This window comes from Erpetoichthys calabaricus, chromosome 5 (genome assembly GCF_900747795.2).
Source record: "Erpetoichthys calabaricus chromosome 5, fErpCal1.3, whole genome shotgun sequence".
In the NCBI taxonomy this organism is placed as follows: domain Eukaryota; kingdom Metazoa; phylum Chordata; class Cladistia; order Polypteriformes; family Polypteridae; genus Erpetoichthys; species Erpetoichthys calabaricus.
In genome coordinates this window covers 128,723,683-128,737,132 of record NC_041398.2, presented here as the reverse complement: position 1 = coordinate 128,737,132, position 13,450 = coordinate 128,723,683, and the positions used below count along the sequence as shown (strand labels likewise).

The window sequence follows — 13,450 nt, the reverse complement described above, 5'->3', positions numbered from 1 at the left end:
TTTCCTTTCCCTACAGAACTTTCAATGCACCCTACCATAAACTTCCCAATTCGTAAGTAAAACTCTTAATTCAGATACTGGCACAAATAGTGCATAATATAGCACCCATTTAATCCAGTTTATGGTTGCAGTGCAGAAATGGCTATATAGGCAACACCAGGCACAAGGCTGGAAACAGGGTGCCAGTCAATATCAGGGAACACTCATACACACTTGGAATTGCCAATTAATTTAAAATTGACATCTTTTGGAATCAGAATGATCGCAGGTAAACCACTCAGACACAGGGTAATGTGCATCTGCCACAATGACAACAACCACATGCAAGAGTCTTACTCAGGATGCTGGACCCATGGAACAGCAGTGCTAAACACAGGGCCACTGGCATTAAGCCTCTTCATCATAATGAATCCAACAGCACACCAAACTATGCTTGGGCAGTGTGATGTAGTGGTTAAGGGTATGGACTTCCAACACTGTGAGTTCAAATGCTACTACTGAAACAGTTAGACCATGAGAGCAAGTCACTTCACCTGAACATAATCCAATTGGAAAATAAATTAAATGTAACCAATTGTATTTTTAAAGTGGTAAGTCGTCTAGGATATATAGAAGTATGCCAAATGATATGTAATAAATAATGCTAGCGATAGTTATTTAAGGGCATTGGCAGCACTCAATGTTTAATTAACAAAGCCACTTTTTTCAGATCCATCCTGCCAGCAATTTAAACTTCAGGAAAGGCCAATTATTTGTGCGTTAAGTAATAAAGATAAATATCCTTGCTGGTAAAAAAACACTCAAGTGATTACTGGGCTGGACCCAAAGGAATAATGTATCTGTGCTTGGTGCCCCAAAAATGAACTGGACATTAAAAATTTAGTTTTTTTGTAAACTGTATACAGGAAATGAACTGTAGACATTTTTGAAATGTCCAGAACTTTATCATTCATGAGCCATTTCACCTTAAACAAATGACCATATACAGTTTTTCAGTCTATGAGCTTAAAGGACAGAAAAGAAATGCAATGACCCAAAAAACCAAGTCTGGTTCTTAAAAGACAACAGAATTTAAAAGTCGCTGTGGTGTCATGGGTTGTTCTGGGAATGTAGTTATTTAAACCATGATTTACTAGAGTTGCAAATATTACACTTGTATTGTGTGGGAAGTAAGCAAACACATTTTCACATAAAATGCATGTCATCAAAATTGAATAGCATATAGGTTTTTTCCTGTTAAAACACATTTTAAATTCAATTTAGCTTGAAAAATTAAACAACCACAGAAACTTGTCCAAATCTGTCATAAAAATGGAACTGTAGAGTAATACACAAATAGTAATGCTTTTCAGGTTAAAAAGTCAAACTTCTTCAAAATTTTGAAGGCAACACCATTTCATATTAATGTAAAATCCTAAAAGAAAAAAAGTGCCAATGGTAAAGTATGGAAACATACAGAAACATCAGTAGGTACACAGTGGAAATAAAATTTAAATATGGAAAAGCCAAAGCTCGTCTGAGGTTATTATTTAGTTGTTCAAATTATGTGACAGTGTTTATCAGAAAATAAACTACAGAAATGCATGATGAAAAAGCTAAAAGTTGATGAGCAGTCTGTTGAATTAGTGTACAATGGAGATTATACTGTATATATGAAGAGTACAGTAATCACTAATTTAAAAGTGCAGTTTTGCAGGAGACATATAGTGGTTGAGGTCTTATTACATTACTACAGTATTTGCAACAAAGCAGAAAATCTATCATGAAAGGCCAGAGGCCCTACATTTGGCAAATATAGAGTTAAATTCAATGTAGGGGAGCTCTTTCCAATAAATATTATAAACTGAACAGTTTTACTCTTAACGGAAGTTTAAGAAGTACAACGAACGTCAGGGGAAAAAAGGCTAATACAGTAATCATGATGCAATCTGAAATGCCAACAAGTCTCCATGGAAGACATTTAATATCGACTGTATTATATGCTGATGCTTCAGACTATTCACATTAGGTAAACCTACCATTAGACTGATGATCCAAAAACAATCCTTTGATGTTCTGCGTCTTACACTTTACTGTTGTCATAATAGGTGTGGGCCTGATCAGATTAACTAAACCCAGCCGGGAATGTAAAGTACTTTATACTGGCCTTACATTTTGTGATTATTTTAAATGAAAGGAACTTCTCTTCCCTTTATTAATTAGGACACTTCTTCTATAGTAATTAAGCACAAAGACAAGGACTAAAGTAAGCCTATCTTTTAGTAAAGCTGAGCCGTTTGATTATTCCTTAAACCCCAACATTATATAATGGGTTTGAAACACTTCAAAGGAACTACATGTTATAAGGTACTTCCAAATAAATTAAGGACACAGGACAAGTTTTTGTTTTCATTAATTAATATATTTCTGCATTATAGTTAACATATGAATTCTTTTGTGCCACCCTTTAATTTTTCAGTAAGTATTGATATTTTGTTATATTCAGACATGAGTAAAATTTCACAACAGTCTTTTGTAATAAATATCATAAAATAATAGAGCTTCACGTAATAAATATTCTTTACAAACAAAAATGTTTTAACAGACATTTTCTTAAAAAATAGTCAGAATTCAACTTTGCCATTTTTACAATAAATTTACAAAACACAAATGCCATAACCGTGGCTCTTAAAAGATAACAAGGTGAAAGTTTTAGACAATGGGAAGGAAAACCAACTCTGAACACATAAATAAAAATACAAAAGTTAAACATTGCTGGGAAGAAATTAGCCACGTAACATTTCACACTTCTAAGCAAAAGTTCAGAAGCTTATGGTAGAAAATTGGTAACAGCTACATAGTTGCCTAGACATATCTTCACAGGTTTAGCAATAAGTCGGTCATATCTGAAATCATAAGCATATGACCAACTGCTACTGCCCTCCTGCCCAAACTCAAATAAGAACTTTACAATGCATATCAGTGAAGCTGTAGACAACACAACAATGTAAGGCAAACACTGGCTTGTAAAACAAGAAGGGCTCAGAGACAACAAAGTGGTATCATACTCCATATTTGTTGCAAAAAAAAAAAAAAGAGGGTGTGTGTTGGTTAGCCAAGTCTCTTCCTGTAACCATAATCAAGAAGGCTTGCTCTGTAATCTGGTGGGGCAGCTCTCCAGTTTGCAGTAGACAGTGTTGGAGTTCTTGCAACGGCAGCCGGGCCGATTTACCCGATCATAGCAGCCTTGGCACACTTTAACACAGCACTTAGCTGGAGGATAGCAGATCAAACAAGGCAGCACCAGAGACATTAATCCCATGCACATGAACCTAGAGCAGCAGTGAGACTGGGAGAGAGAGCAAGGATTGTCTGCACACGAGTCCCCTTCATCATCATTTGAGCAGTGGTAAAAAATCCCTTTTACTAAACACATGCAGGTGCCATATTCCACCATGCTTTCAGCTGAACATAAGCACTGCCGGTTACAAGTCAAGCAAGCAGGCAGGGTCCTGGGCGCAGTGCACTCCCCACATTTGCACTTTCCACACTGTTCACAGATAAACTGGTGCTTTGTGATATCCTCTTTCCCAGGAATTTTAAGCATGTCCTCTTTCAAAGCTGAAGACGTTGGCTGTGTCCGCACGGCCTTATCTGGTCTGTATCCAGAGCTGGGCCTTGTTGGTGGGGAGCGTCCCAGGAGTCCTTGCTCTGAAGAAGCACTACTGTTACTGCCTGAGCTTGCTGCGCTGCCTGTGCTTGTGGATCGGCTCAGGGTAGGTGCTCGAATGCCATATGTAGGGCCCATATGTCCAGCTTGGGTAGAAGCACGATGTTCATAGTTGTTATTCACATTAATCAGTATTATTTCATGAGTTCTCTCGTGCTTCTCTGCCCTCTGTACTGTCCTTGGAGTGGACTTTCGCACCACAGAAGGTCCCTCTGTATATTCATTGTTTGAGCGGATAGCTTTAATTTGCTCCAAGGAAAGAATGGCTGTGTGTTGAAGGTCCCTTTCATAATCAAATCTCTGCCTGCTGTCTAAGGCAGGCTGCTGGATCACAACTAAAGAACCGCCGCTGCCATGCTGACTTTGGGGCTCCATCTGAGGTGATCACAACTACCGACATTCACTGTGGAATTGGCATGCATCGGAGATCCTATACAGAAGAAGCAGAGAAATAAAAAATGTAAAAAAAAAAAAAAAAAACTTGGTAAACATCTGACATGACATGCATCAGGAAAAGTGTTCACTGGTAAAACACTACTTCAAAAGGTTTAAGAAAAATCTGCTTTGAAAATAAAATGCTTATACATACTTTAGAAATATAATATTTTGATTCTAAAACAATAAAAAAACAACAATATGATAAATAAGGTCTTGAAACGGGCCTGCATTTTTGCGGACAAAATTCCACAATTGCATGCACTGTTGTTTTTAAAGGAAAACTCCAGTATCAAACAAGTTCAGGTTAACAAAACTAATGTCACTTGGTGGATAGAAAGAAACGGTTTTGAAGGAATATGACACACTTAACCACTCAATGGGCCCAACAATAACAACTTATATTTAAGAATAAGGTTCCTGGAAAGTAGGAGAATTGACTCTCTTTTCATACCAACGAACCTCTGAAGAACTTTATTGGTCTTTAACACTCTTGTAAAATTGACATGGCTCAGAAAGGACTCCACGTTTCTTGTTGTAATTCATATAAACAAATAATTACTGCATGTATTCACATTTTACAAAGTACTGGACAAAACGAGCTACTTAAACAAAATGAGCTACTTAAAATGCAAACTGAAAAATAAAAATCCATACACTGTGCAAGCAAAGACAGAAGGGGGAAATCGTTAAAGCGTTGTGTTCCTATGTTAATTTTCTAGCATTCTCCGTTTTGTCTTGGCTTTAATTCATGCAGACATAAACCAATAAACCTTATATGAAAAAAAGAAAGGAAATACACAGAGCTCTCTAAATCAACATTTTCGATTTTTTCCTATTTCAAATATACATTTTATATTAAAATGAACGATTGGTGTAAATCCTTTTGAGAAGAATCACTTGTTTCCCCCAACTACATGAGTGCACGGGCAGAGCTCTGAAGTCCTACAATTTTGAAAGAATTCCCGAATGATATTCCGCCTGTTTTGCACGATCCGAAAACCTTTCTTTAAAACCCTAAGAATGTAATAATTTCTGTTTCCCAATTAAATCTAAAAGTATCCCGTTTTGGGGAAAAAAAAACTCCCCCCCACTTGCCGAGCATGCGATTTAAGAAAACTGCGGAAACTGTCGCTAGCTCTAAGGGGATTAGATGTTTTGATGCGTATTAGGCTGACTAGTTTACTTTGGGGGTGATAATGTTCTTCTTGAGCAGCACATCAAGATAAGCTACACACGTGGATATGCATCTACTTACTGCGGTTATCCAAAAAGTGCCAGGCGTGAAACTCTTCCAAAGACAAGAACGCAGAGAAAACGAGAGAAATGCAGCAATACAAGCAACGTATGAAAATAGACATTTTAGTTTGTTAAGGCAACTTAATGCTAGACTTACGGTGGTCGATCTCAAAGCCGTCACCAACATGGCTGAGGTCTTCCCCGGTCCAGCCACCGTCTTTTCGTCTTTAACGCACACTCCCTGGCTTCGGCCCTCCGAGCCCTTCCCGCCGAATGCCCCAGTCGGCTGTTGATCAAGTCCAACAGGTAGCGTGTGCACCGTGACAGCAAAGGGTTAAACGAAGGGCGCGCAAAAACAGGTGAGCGGGCGAGTCTCGCGGCGACGCCTGCGGCTCCGGAGGGACACGCGAGCGTGCACCTGGGGAGTGGATGGGGCACAAGCTCGTTACCATCGTTTTCTGCCTTGGCAAGCGATTCTTCAGCAGCAAAGGTCAGCACTCCGGAAGGATGCAACGCAACAGAGTGAGAAATGCCCTTAGAGAATGGAAACGGGGTACTGAAAAAAATGCTAATGCCACATTTGGGTTCGAAACTAGTCTTCTAGCGGACTCGATCCGTGCACGACCCGTTCAAAGGGGAAGGCGGTGAGGAATTAAAACGAAGTAAGGATGCAGACGATCGCATCAACGTTCGAGCAACACAAAACTACAGAGACACTAGTGCATTAAGGCTGGTTAAGAGGTAAAGCTTTCAACTTGCTCGCATGCAGACAGGAGAAAGCAAAGGTGTACAGCTTACCTTATGCGTGACATCTGCGACCACGAAACTAAACCCTCTAAGCGCACCGAACCTTCAAACTGCCTGAAGTGCGATTGGTACAAAATTCGCCTTACTTTACTTTTGTAAATGGTTGATACGAATTTATCGAAGTGCGCCAGTCTCTCCAAAGGAGGACACCTCAGAAAGTACACGCGACTTTCTCCGTATTAATATTTCTTGTACATATCCCCCTCCTCAACAGCTTCAGCACGGCATCACGTTTCACCTAGACTAAAATGGTGGAGCTGCGCCCCTCTGTGATCGCGATTAATAAACAGGTCCAGGGGACGCAGACGGAGAGGGGAAAGTTATGAATGAAAACAAGAGCCAAAACAGGGAGGCTGGGCCTGAAAAGCTGGCGAGTTACCGCAGGAGGGCGGCCTTTTTATAATGTCTCATGTCTCTTATCTGTACAATGTATGTGTACGTGTTTAGATGTTCAGGTTTGCTTGCGTTTTCAAGAACAAATACACTGATTGAGACTAATGCTAATATGTCGAATGCAGTCCCAAATACCGCAACACATTGGTAATTTAAAAGCTTACAGTTTCTTTTGGCGCAGCCCTGTCAGATCACGATCTGCAAGGAGACTCATAAACAGAGCAAAAAGAAGTAAGGCTTACCTATTTGCAACCTTCCATGACGCGAAAATCCATTGGCCGATGTACCGAGTAATATCCAGCCCAGAAAAGTGCCTTCACGCATTAAAAAATCAAAGCGTTTTCAAAACAAAATGATGACTGTACATCCAACAGGAGGAACCAATTTCCACTTTTTTCCAATATATCATTTACAAAAAAAACTTTCAGAGCAAAACGCTCAGCTGGGTTAAATCCACGTTATTTCTCCCCAGTGCGACAACAGGCACTCACTCTTTTTTGCAAGTCCAGCTCAAAATCTGAGATCGCAGGAGTTTAGCGGCTAGCAAAAAAATAATAATAACCGTTTGCCCTTACTTACAAAAACGACACGCTTTGACATATAAGTCAGACATAAATACATCCAAGTTTGGGCTTCAGCCGTTAGGTCGTATAGAGTTTAAAGCCGAGACAATCGAATCTCTGGCGGATCGTTGTTTTTACTACGCTTCTTGCTGCAGCCTGCCTCCAAGCTTCTGCACCTCCTCCTCGCGGCTCTGTGTAGAACACTGAATGAATGAGAACCTCGACCTTTGTGTTTGTTCGCATCTTATCTTCCCATTGGCTGCTACACGTACTGAAAAAGGATATATCGCATCCGCTCGCCCCCAATTGGACACGTGAGAAAGAGAAGGCGGAGTTGGGTAGGAGGCGGTGGCTGGGGAAATAGTGATTCATTAAGGTGGATTTTCTCTATTAGGTAACGGTGTAAGAGCGTTTGGCGGACTGCGTGATTCCGTTATAATCGTGCCTTATCTTTGAAAAAGCAGACACCATTAATGTAGTTAAATGACCAGACAGACGACACACATAATAGTATATGCATGTTGTTTTCAACGACGCATTCACGCGTGGCTATAATTCTGATGACGAGAACCAGGTATGGGAAAGTTTACTACTGTGTTTACTTTTAAAAACACTTATAGTTAACTAAAATATGTTGAAACACGTTTGTGTCCCGTTTAGGACACATCAGCCCTAATTTAATCAAGCAATGTCTAGTCAACTTTCTCACACCTGACACCCCAGGGTCTTTCCAGGAATACGGCTGCGGATGTGCGTTGAGAAACTCTGTAACCACCTTAAAAGCCGCCGCTGCGGCTGTGGAAAAACAAGAAGATGGCTCCATTCAGTCCTCGTCTGTCTGGTTTGATTGGTGTCGAGGATGCATTACATCCGGATCCATTAGAATGGGAAGTTCAGTACAAAGTCAGTCACTTCTATTCATATGGTAAACGAGGGGATATTTGCTTTTTATTCTAGCGCTACTTGTAACCAGAATACTGAACCTTTCAGAAGTCAAGCAGAGAAGTGTAAAACATATTTATCTGTAATAATTCTGAGTATAATTATTTCGACACTCTGAATAAAGTTAAATTATCTTAAAAACATGTTTGTTCTTTTTGTATTGAATAGTGTAACAAAATCTAATAAACGCCGTTCAAAATTTGACACTGTTGATACGACTGCAAATCGTTACTTTAATGAAGGTAGCTTCCATTAGACTCCGAACTACTACCACAAGGTACAAGTTATATATTTCTGCACAGACGACTCTCTCTCTGTATGTATGTGTATATATATATATATATATATATATATATATATATGAAATGGTCAGCGCTAAATTAGGCTGCCACAGGAAATCGCCCATTCATTACTATAATTAGCGATTTTATCACTCGTCTCCAGACTAATGATAAGTAGTCGCTTCTATGACTTCCTTCCACCAACAATTATTTGAATGTATTCACTTGGTCTAAAATTATACGTAAATAAAATAAAATAAATGTAGCACGCATTTTAAACGCATACATTTTAGTTTACCATATGCATATTGCATAAAATAGCTTTGCACCCCAAAAGAAAGAGAGAGAGGGAGAGAGAGAAATAAAAAAAAAAAATCCTAAAAAACAAAAATCTCAAGTTAAACACACATCAAGGAAAGCTACGTTAATTAATGACCCGGTGAAGTAAAACCAGATGAAGTCCTAGGGCTGTTCCGTTTAGATTCACTAGCACTGATTTCCAGATGTGAACGACCCGCTTATCGTGCGGCTTTACAGAAGACTTTTATCACACTTTGTTAAAAAAATCCAATAATGATGTAATCATTTTCATAAATCAGGAAACTTGCAAGTTACTTAAACATACGAATCTTTAAAAATGCTTCAATTTACGGTTAAGAGGGCTTATGTGTTTGTGTGTGCGAATGTATATTTTTAAATAAAGGCTTTGAAAATGCCCTTACTAATTGAAAATCAATCAGATCTTATTTTTACCATCTTTGTATAGTCTATTATAATACAATATATATATATATATATATATACACATACCAGATTAATAAATTGAGCATAACCCGGTCATATTCGTTTTAAATAGTGCTTTGGGTGAGGATGGATATTTTTCTATATCCTTATAGTAATTTTAAACTCATCGATACTTTTCTAACATTTTAGCGTTATTCCGCTCAGTTTTTTGATGAGGGTCTACAGGATTAACTGCACGATACTTCGAGCACATTTAATGAATACAGAGAGCCCCAAATTCTACCAAAGAAAACGTTTTATTTCAGCTAAATGCAAGTCAAATATTGTCTTGAAATTCTAGGGAACATATTAAGCTTACGCGTTAACGGTTAAATATTAACCACAAACCTAGAAACCTCATCTATTAAAATGGATTAAACACAGAACACCATTTAAAATTCGACGTGAAACAATCGATACAACCTACTTAAATGCACGTGCGACACTTTACCTTCATGTAACATTTGCACAGCGTACGCCCGCATGGACTGACAGATAACTGTGGTACGCACACTAGGAAAACACCAGGTAAACCCCGATATATTATGACATTTTAATATGTATAAAACGCATTATTGAAAGATGTGCCGTTAAACCCCTGGTAAAAAGTTTAGGATGTTTCCAGACGTGCTTACAAGTCTCCTGAGAAAAACGTAATTTTTTGTTAATCCATCTATCAGTTTTCTAACCCGCTTATTCAGTTTACAGAACATTCAGGCTTTACTGAACGTAAGTCAGGGACCAGCCCTGGACGGAGAATGCGTGCACATATTATTATTCAACGATTATATTAGCAAAAAACAGAACGAAAAAGGGTGAAACATTTTTCAAGTCATTAAATTCATATAATTTTTATTGTCAAAGACACAATCATAAAGTATACCAAACACAAAGAGTAAGAGTAGGCACGCTATTAGGAAAATTTAAGTGCTTTAAAATTTTACACACACTTTGAAACAATGACATGTACCGTGAAGTAGTGTCCTTTATCAGAGTTCTTTGAATAGAAAGACGTCAGGTAAGGCATATCACATGCTGTCACACCTCTAAACTGTAATTCCTATGTAAAGCAAGAAAGCTGCATTGAAGCATGTTCCATGTGCAGTGTTATAGCCCATTATTCAGATCCCGTTTTTTAGGACTTGCAGCCTTTCAGTCGCAGATAACATACACAGAAGAAGAAAAAAAAAGAACAAAACACAATTTAAGTTTCATATTTTTAATGTAAAACATTTTAATATTTTCCAAACATATAAAACAAATAATTTTGTTCACAAGGATGTAAACCAACTGATTGATTTATTAGTGAAAAAGGCACTCCAATAAAACCTTAACAACCACTCACTGATCAAAAAAAAAAGCCTGTATTTAAACATTTCATATCTGACACTTGATAGTGACTAGCAAGACCTGTAATACTGCAGAATTCCACATGGCTTTCAATTATACAGAAATTTTTATTGACAACACATGTAACTATTTAACTGAAATCTGAAATGTACTTACATGTACTTAAATGTGTCATATTACAGTAACTGCATTCTCTCTGTTTGGTAAATGGTTATGATACTGCTTAGTGAGTGATAAGCTGCTAACTTTATGTACAATTTTGAACAGCTAAAGAATGACCAGTACTGCCAAATCATCAGTGCCTGTTCATCTGTAGGATCCATTTGAATGTTAGTATTAAACATAATAAGGAATTTTATAATATCATCAGAGCGCATGTAAACCACTTTCACTTGCATATGTGTTGTAAAACTGAATGAGGGAATCTGGGATTCTTGGAGTCACAATTTCTAAGGCATGATGAAAATGTTTTGCTAGGATAGTTTTTGCTTCAATATTCTCCTGTAATGCCAGGAGGGCGGCTTCTTTACACAGTGCTGTAATCTGGAAGAGAACAGAAATAGTAGCAATTAGTCGTTTTTAACATGGTTTGAAGATGATAAACAATATCTATGGAGGGTGTGTCAAAATGCACACAACATGTATAAAATAAATCAAAAATAAAGAACACATTCTTCAAGGGTTCATACTTCAGTTACGCCCAAGCCTTAAATGGGTGAAGCAGGTATACAAAACAGATAGGCAGAGTAATGGCTAAATCTACCCCGGCTACCACTTTTCCCCAATTTATTGATATCACAGATTTCTCCAAAGCAATCCTCATTATGTAGCATATGGCTTCAATGTGTTTGGTTTCTTCAGCACTAGGAGTGTGTGTACATCTATTAAACGGAGGCCCAGTTAACATTCTTGAAAGTCCATATCACATAATGTTGATTCACATTAAAATGTATGCACACTATGAATATGCAATCTTTTTGAGTATATATTTTTGATATTCCTTATATACTGTAATTTCTGCTTCATTTTTAAATGTGAGTTTTTCCAAAGGTGTCAGGAAAAATGCTTTAGACAAAAATATGGTTGTCAGAACAACTTAAAAAATGTAGCATTTATGAGGGTGTTGTACAATCATTTTGTCAGTCTGCCCCCTACTGGCAAGCAACAGTAGTATTGTCAATTCAGCAATTTAATTTTATAGGTGTAGTTAAATATCTACACAGTACACAACATATCATCCATATCTGAGCTGCCTCCATGTTAGGGTTGAGGGAAGCCAGTAATTATTCCAGTATCATTTAGAACTTCTTAGGGACCACTGTTAGATGTGACAGCAGTCTATCACAGAGGACTAATGCACACACTAACTTTCACACATCGAGCTAATTTAGTTTTGCAAAGTAAAATAACATGTCTATTTGAGATCTAGGAAATTGTCACACTACATGGAAATACTTGCACATGCATACTGAGAACAGGCAGGCAGTGACTGGACCAGGATTAATACATGACTGGTTGAATTCATGCAGCAAATAATTTATTAACAAACAAATATATTTCATCCTGTATGCTACAACTTAAATGGCAGGCACTAGTTTATATTTAATAGGCCCCATTGCTCTCATCTCCTTGCTTTGTTTTAATATCCTACTAGAAATTAGGGAAAATGTTTTAAATATTTTTAGTCTTCCCTTGTGTCAAACAGAGGAAGTTTCTCTGCCCTGTTGTACCTGTTTTTGAGCAAGGACTGTTACAACTGTGATTCTTTTTTTAACAATGGTTGTTTGTTCATTGACGGTTGTAACCAACCTTTGTTCCAATCAAATATGAGATCATTGCCAGTCCACAGCATTAGTTGCTTGATTCAGTTTGGAGTTTTTTTTTTTTTTTGGCCTTAAAGCTTTAGGATAATCCACTTTACATTTCAGACATTATGCGATAATGTGCTGTACAGCTAATAAAAATTCTATTATCAGGCATGTGCATATAATGAATCATAATAACCATTTATTATTTGTCTACTGATTACATAGAGAAGTTACTGTTAATGATTTACTTGCATTTTATTATTGTCATATCTAACAACAAACTGCTGATATTCATGATAGAAATAAGATAATCTGAACAGTTTACCTTTAAGCGTTCTACAGAATTGTTAAATCTTTGAAATATTAACTTGCCACTGTGATAACATGACATTAAATCTTTCAGCTCTCTTGATGGCCATACAGGACAATTAAAGACACAAACATCCCACTGCAGTTCACACAAATAAGGTCGTAAAGTGGTGATGCTTGGCTATTTATAACATTTGTTTACTAATGACAGATAAACTGTAGTTATATATTGTATATGCAAATCCTGTGCTGGACCCTTTCTCGACTGGGATGCCGTAATGGAAGGACAGTGGCATAACTCGTCCGGGATGGGGCTGAATCAATATCCCATGCAAAAGGAGAAATTAGTGGGCAGTAGGGAGTAGTTGGGATATAAAGAGCAGTTCCTTCCCCAATATAATACCCAGTAAAGACATGAGAATCGTAGTCCTGATGGACAACTCGGTTGAAGTCCTTGGGGACAGCCAGAAGGCACTGTGGGGAGAAGGATTCCTTGTTTCAGGAGGTTTCTGTCTGACCCAGAAGTGCTTCTGCTGGACTGCGCCCCACTACTGGAAGTATTCCCAGGTCTGATATAAAAAGGGAGCCATCCAGCCTCCTCCAGTGAGTCAGAGTCAGGAGTCAAAGCTCCCCTGGAGGAGGAGGAGGAAGAGGAGGAGTATTTATTACAAGATTGTGGAATTGGCTTGTAATAAAGTATTTTATGAAAACAAAAACCTTTATTTTTGTACCTGGGACTATTTTGGTGTGGTGTGTCTAGTGTTTTGCGGCTCAGTGGCGCCCCCCATCTTCTACTATATATATATATATATATATATATATATATATATA

General features: G+C 37.9%; 2 protein-coding genes across 4 annotated transcripts in view; both read right to left on the bottom strand.

Annotated features, from left to right (window-relative positions):
• Positions 1-1,469: 1,469 nt before the first annotated feature.
• On the bottom strand, positions 1,470-7,397 carry spry1 (sprouty homolog 1, antagonist of FGF signaling (Drosophila)). Of its 3 annotated transcripts, none has more exons than XM_028802035.2 (2): positions 6,826-7,397; positions 1,470-4,139 (listed from the first exon to the last, which is right to left on the bottom strand). In XM_028802035.2, the coding sequence occupies exon 2, from the start codon at positions 4,082-4,084 to the stop codon at positions 3,119-3,121; it is 966 nt and encodes a 321-aa protein (XP_028657868.1). In that variant the 5' UTR covers positions 4,085-4,139; positions 6,826-7,397; the 3' UTR covers positions 1,470-3,118. The 3 variants fall into 3 exon arrangements, with proteins under 3 accessions (XP_028657868.1, XP_028657870.1, XP_028657869.1); XM_028802037.2 differs by lacking the exon at positions 6,826-7,397 and adding an exon at positions 6,182-6,684; XM_028802036.2 differs by lacking the exon at positions 6,826-7,397 and adding an exon at positions 5,541-5,914.
• Positions 7,398-10,101: 2,704 nt separating this feature from the next.
• spata5 (spermatogenesis associated 5) overlaps positions 10,102-13,450 on the bottom strand; it is a 414,461-nt gene continuing 411,112 nt past the window's right edge. Inside the window, exon 16 of the mRNA XM_028802032.2 lies at positions 10,102-11,045. Within this exon, the coding sequence (XP_028657865.2) occupies positions 10,869-11,045 (177 nt within the window). The 3' untranslated portion in view covers positions 10,102-10,868. The remainder of the gene's footprint in view (positions 11,046-13,450) is intronic.